Raw genomic sequence first — 14,143 nt, 5'->3', positions numbered from 1 at the left:
TAATTATGCAATGCATAAAAATTTAGTATTTAAATCTAAAACGGAAAATGCGAACAAAAAAATAGAATTTTCTAAAAGAATCTTTTAATAATCGAGATAATCACAACATCGAAACTATAATTACGATTTTATTGATGAAAAGATTTATTAATATTTTTTGATAAAAATTAGCTACTTTAAACTCGGTTTATATTTTTTACAGTTATCAGCTGATATCAGCTGATATCTGTCAAAAAATATTAATCGAAAATAAAGTATTATAACATATTATTTACAACATATTACTATTTTAATTTTTATAACATATTATTACTTTAAAATTTAATTAGTAAATTAACGCTTTAGTAATTTTTTTTTATAGAAATCAGCTGATTAAGGCGTCAATTTGTTAATTAAATTTTTAAATAATAATATGTTTTAACAATTAAAATAATTTATTTTAAATAATATGTTATGGTACTTTAAACTCGATTAATATTTTTTGACAGTTATCAGTTGATTCTGTCAAAAAAACATTATTATTTTAATAATATTATTTTTTTTAATATAAAATTAAAGAATGGCGCGCGCTATGCGCGCGCTTTATTGTTCTAGTTTCATAGCATAAAACAGAATGACATTTCTTTTATTCGATCGCCATCCTCTTCGGAAAGTAAATTGATACGTAGTGAGTGACGATTGGCTAGTGTCGATAAGGATTGAACGTGTCATTGGTCAATTTTGAAGTTCCCCAGAAATTCCAGCGTCCTGATTGGCTCGTCGGATCCGGAGCGGACGAATCGGAGCGTCCTACGAGACGCGAGAATTTCCTTGGCTCTCTCTCTAGATCGACCTATCGCATTCCACCGCGTCGCGGCGCCACCGGCGCGCAATCGTTACGTCACGAAATGACGTGCCAAATGGTAAATGGCTTCCACTCGGTCGAGCTAGGATTTAATGATCGAGCCGCAAAATCTAATCCAAAGAAAATACATGCGATATGATGCGATCGGCCGCCGGAATCATAAAAATATGATCGTCTGAGCGCCGTACGATCGCGATAGAGATTAATTTCCGGCGAGAAACGCCCCGGTCGTCCGCGAATTATGTGCTGAAAGATTTGGCTACGCGCGAGAGATAGAGGAAGCAAGCAACGACGACGAGAACGTTTCGTCGATCCTGCTGGTGCCGATTTCGAGCCTGATGCGAACAACACCGAGGCTCGCCACGACGTCGCAGGATCTACATCGCACGTGAGTACATTAATTACGACGAGTCTCTCGTACGTCGAACTTTCTTCTCCTCCTCTCCCCCGGAAGAAGGAACTGGGCGAGTCCTATTGCTAGAGAGCAATGGCGGCCGCGCTGGCTCGCCCGAGAAATTCGTGACCACGCGTTCCGTCACTTCCTCGTCGTCGAGCCCCGATTTCCCCGCCTCGCCTTGCGCCGAACAATATTTTCGCCCGTCCTCGATCCGGGTGGCATCAAGCGCGACCGCTCGCTCTCTCGCGCGCAAGATAATCGCGTCGTTCCGCGATATCGCCCATACATATGTATGTACATATACATGTGTGCGTGAGCGAGCGCGGACGCGTGTGCGTCTTACGTGCATGAGAGATTGTTGAGGAGAAGAACGCGAGTGTATATCGTATATCGTGAGTGTATATATTCATGACGATCGGCCTCGAGACTGTGTCGGGGCACGTCGGAACGGTACCGATTGTTGTTGCGTTTCCACCGATGTCAGGGTAAGTCAGATGGAACCTCGTGGCCCGCCGAGATATTTCCCCCCTCCCCCCCCGCTGGCGGAGCCTGGATAATGACTGTTGAAAAATAGTGATGTAAAACCACCTGGATCATTCTAGAATAAAATTGTGGAGTTTATATATATTTTTGACCAATAAAAAGAAAATGCGTATATACTTGAAATATTTGATTAAACTCAACATGTACTTATATATATATATACATACACACACATATGCGTATCTTATGAATTAGTTAGTGATATCTTCTGCGACAAATGATAACTAATAACATGTATGTGAGATTTGTTATCAAAAATTTGTCCGCAACAGTTTGTCTCTATTATCATTTATTAATATATAGAAAAGAAATATAAAATGCTATTTATGCGATTAATGCGTATAATGAATATTGATATCTGTCTTATTTTTAGTAGGTGACATGCCTAGCACTCGTGATATCGAACGGGCCGAACGTAATGGGAGATTTCGCTCGCGGACAAGAGGCAGCACGAGCAGCGACGTGAACCGACATAGCTTCGACGGTGCTGATAAGCGACACAGGCGGCATGGCAAGAGCAAGAATTCTGGAAAGAAAAAGAAGAAACGTTCCCGCGACAAGTCACTGGAGAACGTGCCAACTGTAGCTTCATCAGTAGTTAAACCGTTAGTCGAGTACTCCGACGTGAGTAGCGAGGATCTCTCCGAACCGGAAGCCGGGGAGATACAATCGGAGGATAGTCGCGCCAATAGTTACACAGATGGCGAAGTACCTGACTCGCTCCTTCAAAGGCGATATTATGGCGGTAGTCCGGTACCCCGTGGTCTCGGAGCGTCGCCTATCAGTCTGTCGCCGTCACCACCGGTTCATCGACACGCCATCGGCAGACGCTACTCGCCGAATGAGCAGCAGCAGCCGGCGACGATGCACGGTGCAACGACGCCGGAATACGAGGAGGAATCGAGACGATACGCCCGACGAAAGGAGAAGAAGCACAAACGCGAGAAGAAGAAGAAGAGAAGTCTGAGCCCGCTGTCGAATTCGGGGAAGAAGAAGAAGAGAAAATCCAAGAGACATTCCGTCAGCATGAGTCCGCACCACATCGAGGACATTATCCTGAGCCCGGATCGCGAGAAGCAATCATCGTCCGGCGCCGGCCCAAATTGGTCGGAATCGCCGCCGTTGCCGTTGAAGGACAGCACGTCGCCGATCTCGCCGGCGACACCTCAGGAGCACAGATGTCCTAGCGACGACGTGGATCTGGAGATGCCGAGGCAGACATCTCGCAATGTGACGCCACCGTCTCTCCTGCAGACACGGCAGACGGAATCGCCGCACACGCCGCTGCTACCTCCGCGCGCTACGACGCCGGAGAACTTGAATAAGGTCATGTCCGCTGTGCCGAAACACAGTCCCGATCGACAGAAACGTAGTCCTAGTATTCACGCGCTGCGACGTACCAGCATGAGTCCGACACCCATCGGTTCGAGTCGCAGAAGGCCGCACAGCCCGAGCCCACCGTCGAGACGCAGGGATCACAGTCCGCCTCCGCGAAGAAGAGACTTCAGTCCAACCCCGGTGCTCCATAGACTCAGGCACAGTCCGAGTCCTTCCGCGGTTAGACGACGGGAGTTTAGTCCGAGCCCCGTGGGCAGTCACAGGCGGAGAACGGACAGTGTCAGTTCTCCTAAGCGCAGAAGGCGAGACGAATCCGATCGACGACACCGACATCACGACAAGGATAGGCGGGACAAGCGGAAATCGACTAGGAGATCGACTAGGAGTCCCACTGGAAGCAGGTCTAAACAAATTCTTTTTTTTTTATTTATTGTTTTATTTATTGTTTTTTATATATATATATATCAAGATGCGTAATGTATATATAAGTAAATTTCTCGTAATACATTCAGGCGCGATGACCTTTTTCCGATTTCAGATTGCATCTGCCTTTGTCTCGATCGCGGTCTCGCAGCCCGCAGGGAAGATGGCGAAAGCTATCTCGTTCAAGATCGCGTTCGCGCAGGAGGAGTCGCACTCCGAAGAAATCGCGCTCGCCCAGCAAATCTCACAAGTTGCTAAGAAAACACAAATCGAAAAGTCCGCGTCCTCGAATACCTTCACCTTCCCCTCATAGATCGCGGGCCAGGAGTCCGTCGAGCATCACTGCCCGAAATCTCCGAGTACAGGCGAAGATTAGCGAGACTAGTCTGTTTGCGGAGCTCGTAAAGGATCGAAATATGAGGGAGCTGGCGTACAAGAAGTTGCAGGCCGCGAAGGAGAAGGCCGTGAATCAGGACGAAGTGCAGATCATAGAAGGTACCGACGAGAGGGACGGCGGCGGCAACGTGTCCTCCGAGAATAAAACTTCCACTGACAATAAGGACAGATCTATAAATAGCAAGGAGCAACAAGGCGCGAAGGCTCCCGAGAGCGCGGTCGACGTTGTCGACATTCCTGTACCGACGACGAGCGACGACGGTGCTTTAGCGGGCAAAACACCACCATTGCCACCCATCGGCCACCAATCTGTCGCAGCTGTTGCGTCTAATCCGACATCCGTTGTGGCAAATCCGCTTGCTCCTCACGCGAGTATTATACATACCTCACCCAACCCATCATCGTCGTCAACGATGCCACCCAATAACTGTCCCATCACCATATCGCACAGCCCGAATTTTCCAGCTCCCGCTCCTGGTGTACAGCCGCCGCTACCGCCTCCGCCACCACTGCCGCAATCCGCCGAGGTCGCGTCGACAGTCCTACCGCAAGTTTCTGCACCCGTCGTGCCGATGTCGGTGCCGCCGATTCCACCGACGCCGATCTTACCCAACATGTCTGTTCCACCGCCGCCGATTCCTGTTCCGGCGCCCAACACAATCATGTCCAAATTCAATGCACCTAACAATCTTGTACAGCTCAAGTCTGTTGATCCTCCCAAACCTCCTATAGTCACGTTCACGACCAAAAGTCTGAAGAGATTACCCATGCCACCCGGCATCAACCAGAACGATCTGGAGAGCATAGATTCCCCGCCGAGTCGTTCTCCAACTCCTCCTAGCAAAACACAGTCCAAGTTTGCGACGACAGCGACGCCGAAGCCACCGCAGAAGAAGGGCCTCAAGGACCTGCCGATGCCACCAGGTAAGTTTCTTTCCTTTTTTTTGGTTTTTATCACTTGTACATCTTAATTTCAACTTATCATCGATCATGTGAATTCTGCAGTTGTACCTGGATCGGAAGACTTGAGCGGCGAGGACGATCCGAATGCGACGCCACCGCGTTTGAAGATTGAACGAGTGGCGCCAAAACCCAAGCTGAAGAGACCGAAAATATTGAAGCGCAGAGGATCGCGAAACTGTCACGCTCCTATGTCAGCTTCTGGCGGCAAAGATTGGGGGGAACGATGCGTCGACGTATTCGAGTTTATAGCGCAAATTGGAGAAGGTACTTACGGACAGGTGTACAAGGCACGAGACAAACGAGCCGGCGTGCTGGTAGCCTTGAAGAAGGTTCGCCTTGAGAACGAGAAAGAGGGCTTCCCCGTCACGGCGGTCAGAGAAATAAAGATTCTGCGACAGCTGAATCACAAAAACATTGTTAATCTTAGAGAAATAGTCACCGATAAGCAAGACGCGCTGGACTTCCGAAAGGTATCTTTAGTTTAAATAATGTATAATTTCTCTAATAGCATTCTTATATCATCGGTATTTTTTTACTTATTAAAAAATATTGTATAGAATAAATTACGCGCACAGCGAATAGCAGCAAATAAAATATGGGATATGTACAGTCAGTTATATATGAGATATCATTAATCAGCATTATATAATTATCGCAAGCAATATTTTTCAATGTCTAATAAACAAGAATACAGAATACTCTTTATTAATTTATAATATTTACGAAACTAATTGTGTATAATCGCTCTCCATCTGTTTCAGGATAAAGGTTCCTTTTATTTAGTTTTCGAATACATGGACCATGATTTAATGGGCCTACTGGAATCCGGTATGGTGGATTTCAACGAGATGAATAACGCCAGTATCATGAAGCAATTGCTGGATGGTTTAAATTATTGTCATAGCAAAAATTTTCTGCATCGAGATATCAAATGCTCGAATATATTAATGAATAATAAGTACGTGTGTGATTTCTAACGAATTATTTGTTTTGCTGATAATCGCATATAACACGTACGATTTTAATTAGGGGCGAGGTTAAACTGGCCGACTTCGGTTTGGCACGATTATATAATGCGGAGGACAGACAGAGGCCATACACCAATAAGGTGATCACTCTATGGTACAGACCTCCCGAACTTTTGCTAGGGGAGGAACGTTACGGACCTGCAATTGACGTGTGGAGTTGTGGGTGTATCTTGGGTGAATTATTCTCGAAGAAACCGTTATTTCAGGTAAATATTGCATACATCTTGTAATCATCCATTGAGTTGGACTAAAGAAGGAAGAATCAATGTTGTTATTATCAATATTAATGATTCTTCGCCGCAGGCCAATGTAGATTTAATGCAGCTGGAGATGATTTCGAGGGTTTGTGGAACGCCGACTCCCGCTGTCTGGCCTTCTGTGATAAAATTGCCGCACTGGCATACACTTAAGCCAAAAAAGCAGCATAGAAGACGTCTGAGGGAGGATTTCGCGTTTATGCCAGGGCCCGCCTTGGATCTCCTCGATAAGATGTTGGAATTAGATCCTGAGAAGCGAATAACGGCAGCCGACGCGCTCAAGAGCGCTTGGCTGAAGAATGTTCAGCCTGAACAGTATGTTATCCTTTGACTATATAAGTATGAACTGTTAATTGTTATATTCACGCGTCATCCAATATTGCAATTGATCAAGAACTTAAAAGAATTTGATACGGTAAAATTTCACTATTCTAGATTATATTATTCATCTCTCCTCTTCTCTACTCTTTTTGTTAACTGGAATTTCTCTCTGCGCTCTCCCAATTTACATTTGTCGCATGATCATGTGTATAGAGAAAGAAAGAACAGAGCATGTAACAAACATTTTCATTCTGCACACATGTATCATTAGAACAGAATGGAAATTGTGAAAACTCCAGAATAACAAGACAACTTGGTAGTGTCAATTCCAGAATAGAAGGATTTTATTTGCGCAGACCAAATATCAACTATTTAATAAAATTGAAAACTTTTGTCAAGTATGCCGCTCAGTAAAAATAAAATATAAAAAAGATATATTATTAATAAACATTTTATAAAAAATAAAAATTAAGAAAAACTTGTGAAATTTGTAAAGCACAATTGGATATTTGATGTCGCGTCAATTTACTTAATTAAACAACCATTACATATTTGAGAATATTTTTCGCTCAGTTTCATATTATAGGATATTGCAGTCAATTAGCAGTCTATACTCATATAGTCAAAAATATGTTATGATTTTGATCAATTTTCCGTTTTGCAAACTATTTCTCTGTTAAAATCCTATTCGTAAAATGCATCATACTTTCATAATATATCAGGATGCCAGCGCCGCAGCTTCCGACTTGGCAAGATTGTCATGAGCTCTGGAGTAAAAAGCGAAAACGCTTGTTACGGGAACAGCAAGAGAGTGCTGCGGCGAAGATGCCACTTCTTCCGTTCCCGAATAAAGGAGGTCCCCACAAGGACGATCTAACAGATGTCGGAGGGTGAGTAAGACAGATAAAGAGAGATCTAATTTACGAGTTGCTGAGAGACACGTATATCCCAGCGCTGTTACTAGAAAACTAATTTGCTTAAACATGTAGACGGCTGTGTACGACGAGTTGTGCTTGGCATTTATTTTCTTTAGCGAAAAAGTTGCATTGTTAAACTTGAATCTTTCTTGAAAAGAAGGTGGAACGATAAAGGAAAGTAGTAGTATATATTTCTGTGTGTTCCTGGCGATCCTCGTTCGCATGCCGACCTTCCTTCCTTTTAATTCCTAAATGAATCAACGAGTTAATTTTAGTTTCGTTCACAGTCGTTCGAAACGACGATGGCAGAACAATGGAAAATAGAGAAGCACGAAACGTCGTTCTCTGTTCGTGCTGCTTCGCTCTGCAGAAATTGTTTATTGTTTATAAACGATTTGATTTTATAGAAACTGCCTGTGTGAGACATATTTAAATATATGTATCTTTTTTATACACAGAAATTCCCCAGCGATGATAATAATAATTTGTCACGAAGAAAATATGTTACATCGTTTAACCCTTTGGCTGCTTGCACGTAAAACTGCTTTCTCTTAAGATTTCAAACAAATTAGGAATGTAGTACGTAATTAACGACTTTATATTATTTTTGCATTAATTTATATATAAAAGAACGACATGCAAAAATTAATTAATTAATTATTTTGTTTGTTTCTATCGCGAAAAGTTCTTTAAACTTCTATAAAATGTTAACTTGCATTTGTAGTTAAAGGGTTAATTATATGCTTCACTCCTCTGTTCCCATGTGTGGAACCATTTAAAATAATTACAAAGAGAATGACTGTTATAACTATATTGTCATAGCTTATCTATACAAATTCCTCATATAATCGCCACTAATATGGTACAAACATCTATCCACATGAGAGAAAAGTATATATCCTAATAATTACTGTGATGCACAGTCTACCATTTGTTTCTAAGGACAATTGTAAAAGTTATCGCAGTTTATGCAGCTATAATTTAATTAATAAACATGTACATATCCATCGATATATTGTATGAGCAAGAAGATATATGTATATACATATATATCCATATATGTATACATGTATATCTGTATGCTGCAAAAAAAGAAGAAAATATATTATGCACATGCGATTGCATAGTATATCAAAATTAAACTATTTGTGTATAATTTGTGCGCACGTGCATATTGATGTAGATACTCTTACAGAGAGATTTGTGTATTTTACATCTCTACGCGCGTCTATATATATATATATATATATATATATATATATATATATATATATATAAAGCATATAACACATTTTATATTCAACCAAAGATGGTTGAAAGTACGGTTGAAACAAATAACTCTATTGTAAATAAATACGGAGATCACGTTAATGCGTGATTTCTCTTTTTTTTCTCTCTTATTGTTACTTTTCATAAGAAACTATCCAATTTATACCTATAGGTAGAGGATAAAACAACGACCTGTGCAAATAAACGAGCTCCGCGAGCCGAGCTCTATAATGTAAATATAGACAATGTACAGGTACGAAGAAAATATACTGTAAGAAGACCGAAGAGGACGAGAAAATACGAAGAGATGAAGACTAAATGTATGACGAATGATTGTGTCGCGTGCAGATATTAACTTTAATTCCATTAATATAATTTTATTTATACTTGATTCAATTTATTCAAGCATTCACGGCATATTATATTTTAGTCATCCCCTTAGTAACTGTATTACAGTTTAGTAATTCGTATTATAGATAGTTACGCGATATACGAATTTAAATATACAAATCATTGTGTACATTATTACTTACGCTATCTTTTTCTTTTCTTTTTTTGTGTATGCGTTACGTTAAGTGATATTATTTTTAGGATGAAATTTAGTCTTCGGATGTTTCCTAATGTAATAATAGCGTTGTAAAAAAACATTATTTAAATGTGTAATATACTACATAAGGCGTCCAAAGACATTTGCCTAAATGTCTTTATGGGCAATTCAACTCTTTAATGCTATTAAAATATTTTATTATTTAATTATTTAGTTCTAATATGTCTTTTTATTTTTGCTTGAATTAGGTAAAACTACTTTTCCAAAGAAATAATCCAATGCAGGCAGCACATACTTGCAAGCAATTATCTTGGACGATGCTTGTTTATCAGCGTTCACTGTCTGATTTATACATGTAAAATAATCACAAAATATATGTTATTATTTCTACTTATTCCACAAATATTCTGACACTTTTATAATTTTCTCCGCCATTTATTATTTCTAGATATAAACGCGGGTATATCTCTCTATATTTTATTTTTTTATATATATGTATTAGTACTGAGTCACGTTTTTAAGAATGAATTAAATGCACAATAATAATAGTTTGAACATAGCATAAAAAAATACGAGATTAAAATCATCTATTCTATGATGTTTGAATCGATAAATTAAACATTTAATAGGTAGAATTAAAAAAGAATCGAACATACATAGATTATAATGTGTATATGTGTATTTACATAATGTACAATCAATATATATATATATGTATACATATACACACATTCTTATACATATTTTTCTACATAATGATAGAAACACTTTCGAGCTTTTTTTGTATTATTAAAGCTATCTTTTAATAATATGTGGTATATACAGAAAAAAAGCAATGATATAGCAAAATCATATTTCATATACAAAAAAGTATAATGTTTCCTGATACCTCATTCACTTTATATGACAATAAAATTGATAAATCAAACAATGTAAATCCTTCCCTGCCTTTCTCAAAGAAAAGAGTAAAAATAAAAAAAGCATTTGTCAGAGATTTGAAGGAATTTATGTGAGAAATAATAAAATCTCTGAATTCTAATTTGCAATGCATCAATAGATCACAGTGTAATGAGATAATCTGCATATTATACATTTATATCAGAAATGTATATGCTATACATATTAAAAATGAAAAAAAGACTGATCGTGTAAAAATTAGTCTCTTACGTTATAATGTATTCTTACAAAGAAATTTGCAATGTAAAAGATTGCACTCAAAAATATATTAATACGAATTATATTCATAATAAAGTAATGTTTGTATATATAATAGATACATTTTTTAAAATATAAATTATGATGTAAAATTCTTTGGAAAATATAATGTTTCAAAATGTAACATGTTTTTATATATAACTTTTATTAACTAATGTATGACATATATAATGATTATTCATAAAATACATACTTGTCCTCTATGATTAATATTTAGTATATTGTCAACATATAAAAAATTATGCGTAGACAAAAATAAGAAAGTATAATAATCAAGCTGTAATGTTTAATATTGACAAGATTTCTCTAAAACTTTCTTTTAAATAGTATAATTTAAAAATTGCTTATCTATATGAATGTATGTGATGCATAGATAAAAGTTATATTTTTAGTTATATTGTTGATGTGTAGGGTTTCATTATATATTCCAACATGTAAAATATAGTTAATTCAGTAGTATAGTTACTATTACGAATATTCCACAAGATTATGCCTTATAATTATGTAGTAAAAATTTATATAAGAATGTAAAATGAGAATAATTTATAGATAGATAGATTTATATATAATATAATATATATATATATATTATATAATTATATATATATATATATAATTATAATATTAAATTATATATAAAGAGTATAATTTTATATATATACATATATTTATATATTATATAATACATTTAATATTTATACACATATACACAATAAAGTGTTATAATCCATATTGTGGAATATGTAGAAAATAATGTATAAGATTTTGGATTCAGGATTATTTACAGACACAAGATAATTGGCATAATGTCTAATAGGAGAAAATTATGTTTCAGGAGATAATATAATATTGTGGCCGAAAAAATAATAGATGGAGAAATTTTGTAACAGTTATAAGAATATATAATAGGTAATGAAAGTTCTAAATCTTAATACGTGTTCACGCCCAGAGTGTCCAATCTTATATTTTCATGTCTATCAAGTACATGAATCATATAACCACTCTCATGTGTGCTTGAGCTTAGCTAACCGAATAATAATCAAAAATTTTACAATACGTTTTATATAACATTATATCTATTAGTAGCAATGCATTAAATGAAGAAGATTGTGCCATGCGATTGCTGCTTTAGGCAATAAATAATAACAAATAAAGATGTTATGATATTTCTATGCTAATACGCTAATGTGCATGTATATCTGTAATTCTATTGCATCAGGCTGGCTTATTTTAATATACATTTGTACAGCTTATTAACTGCATGATCTTCATATTTCTTCATATTATTATTATTAAATTATTGTAAAAATAATTTGGTGATATTTTATTATAATCGATAATGCAATTGAATATTATGCTCATAAATTTCTGATTCGTATAGAATTCATATACATTTCACGATTTAAAGTTAAAAAAAAATACTAAAGATTTAGAAAAAGAATATTATTGTTGTCAGAGTTCTTTATCACACTGAATTGTAATGTATTTTGTGAGAATTATCCAAATAAATTAATATCATTACATTCATTGTATACATATACATATTGAGGAGAATAATTTATCTTTTCTATATTTATTGTATTTTATTGAATCTCTACATTTGGCTTGTGACTTTGTTACAGGTCCTCTAAGCGACTAAAGATGGAAGCGGGCTATAATTCACATCCAAACAGGCTCGGTACTGAAGGTCATTACGGTGAAGATAATTTATTTAATCAGAGTGGACCGTACGTAGTGTCTACGCCGTCGTATTATTTTAACAATTCACCGTCCGTCAAATCGCAAGCGAATCTAAAGGGAGATAATCAGCAATTGGAAATGTGTTCCGAAGGTAATCTCGCCCGGAGACTGATGATTCTCACGAGTTCCTTGAATCAGGGAAAGCCAATTCGTGTCGACGATCTTCTGTCGCTTCGATCGGACCAAACTGAGGTACATAAAAAGATTAATTTTTTAAATATATTTAAAAAAAAAAATTTTTTAAATATTTTTTTTTATTATAGTCATTGAATTATGTCTATAAGAAATTGCATACATTTTTTTCCTGTGATAAATATACATTGAAATAAATTATTTTTTTTTTTTTAAATAAAAGGATTTAGAATAAAATATAAAAAATATTTCTTGATAGTGCAATATAATATTTTTTTACAATTTAAAATATCTATTATATATGTATGTGTATATATTTACAGTGTGATCCGAAGGTGGTGCAACTGTTGGGGGATCTGCGCGCGGAGCTTCGTCTCGCCGCGAACGCCCGACCGGGTGGACAACTGGATCCCCATCTTCCCATACTAAACCCGCCTCTTTTAGGTACGATGATAACACGACATAGTCCTATACCACTCACTTGGTTGTCACTGCAAATCTCGCATTTTTTCTTGCAGATTCGAACATGCCGCACGGACCGGGTAACTTCGACGCGCACGCGGTGTACGCCGGCGACGACGCCGTGAGCTCCCACGGGAGGTGGTCGCAGCTGGCCACCGCCGGCGTCCGGAACGCTCTTTCGGCGCTTATATCGTATTACGGTCTGGAAAATAACGTCTACAATCCCGCCAGCTCCGCCGCCGCGATGGGCCGATTACCGCCAAGTAAACCGCCAATACAGCCTGCAAACCAGGCGCCGAATCTTTTTCTGCCCTCGACTTCCTCGCAGCAGTCCGCGTTCAGCTCGTAATGATTTGCGCAAAGTCGCCACGCGGTACAAGGACCTGCGTATGTGCGCGCAAAATCGGATGGGATGAGAAAGAAAGAGAAATTTATATAAATATATCGCTATTTTGTAAAATTATACTAGCGATAGGAAGAGAAGGAGAGAGAGAAAGGAGGATGGTATCATCCATATCATCGATCTGTTTATAGCCTTCGTTATCATCACTCCGTTAATTATAAGCGCACGCTGAGTGTATAATTGTACGATACGCGACCAGATATTTAATTAGAATGTACGAGTTCTCTCCCCAAATGACAATGATGATATAGTCGTTATAGTGCACACCTTGAATTACTAACGATACGATACGATTGTTTCTCAAAGTCATCATTCGATCATCCATGGCGCTGAACGATGTTGTTCTCTGACATTTCTTTCCCGCATCATATTATGAAAGATCTGTGATACACATGTGTATATAAATATACATACATTACACATATATATAAATATATATATACTGCGAGTGTAGAAACCTGAATTTCTCAAATGGAGTCCAATCTTTCCCGACGCTTGGTCTCATTCTCCGATGAAGGAAAAAAGACTTTCGTTCGCAATACTCGACGCGAGATCTCTAAGATTTTGCATTCTGTTTCTATTGTAATCACACGAATAAGAGAGAGATTTTATTTTCGAGAAAAGTTAAACGAGATACGCTAGCAAGAACACTGGTTGATTTGCGTAACAAAGTGGTGGTAACGCTAAGAACAAAAATGTGAATATTTATTTATTGCTTAAGATTTTTTATTTTATATAAGACGCTAGCGCTTATTTATTATAAACGTATTTACGGTGTACAATGTACATACTTATATGCTAAGGATATACAATAAAGATGTCGATAGAAAAATGTCTCAAAACCTCGTTAAATTGAAACATGTATATTTTTAATTTATAATATTATACAGTATGTAAGATATATACATGTTTTTTTTTAAATGTGAAATTTAATGATTAATAAAATAA

General features: G+C 37.5%; 1 protein-coding gene across 8 annotated transcripts; it reads left to right on the top strand.

Annotated features, from left to right (window-relative positions):
- The first annotated feature begins 898 nt into the window (after nucleotides 1-898).
- On the top strand, nucleotides 899-14,035 carry Cdk12 (Cyclin-dependent kinase 12). Of its 8 annotated transcripts, none has more exons than XM_083051036.1 (11): nucleotides 899-1,232; nucleotides 2,161-3,523; nucleotides 3,661-4,865; nucleotides 4,947-5,374; nucleotides 5,666-5,862; nucleotides 5,934-6,138; nucleotides 6,236-6,504; nucleotides 7,233-7,400; nucleotides 12,081-12,390; nucleotides 12,654-12,774; nucleotides 12,849-14,035. In XM_083051036.1, the coding sequence occupies exons 2-11, from the start codon at nucleotides 2,166-2,168 to the stop codon at nucleotides 13,139-13,141; spliced, it is 4,554 nt and encodes a 1,517-aa protein (XP_082907162.1). In that variant the 5' UTR covers nucleotides 899-1,232; nucleotides 2,161-2,165; the 3' UTR covers nucleotides 13,142-14,035. The 8 variants fall into 8 exon arrangements, 6 of the variants coding, with proteins under 6 accessions (XP_082907162.1, XP_082907160.1, XP_082907164.1 ...); XM_083051034.1 differs by having other exon boundaries at nucleotides 2,158-3,523; XM_083051037.1 differs by lacking the exon at nucleotides 899-1,232 and adding an exon at nucleotides 1,328-1,726.
- The last annotated feature ends 108 nt before the right edge of the window (nucleotides 14,036-14,143 follow it).

This window comes from Prenolepis imparis, unplaced genomic scaffold (assembly GCF_030444845.1).
Source record: "Prenolepis imparis isolate NDT839.2.m4 unplaced genomic scaffold, iyPreImpa1.0 SCAF_12, whole genome shotgun sequence".
Taxonomy (NCBI): Eukaryota; Metazoa; Arthropoda; class Insecta; order Hymenoptera; family Formicidae; genus Prenolepis; species Prenolepis imparis.
This window is presented reverse-complemented; position numbering and strand designations above follow the sequence as displayed.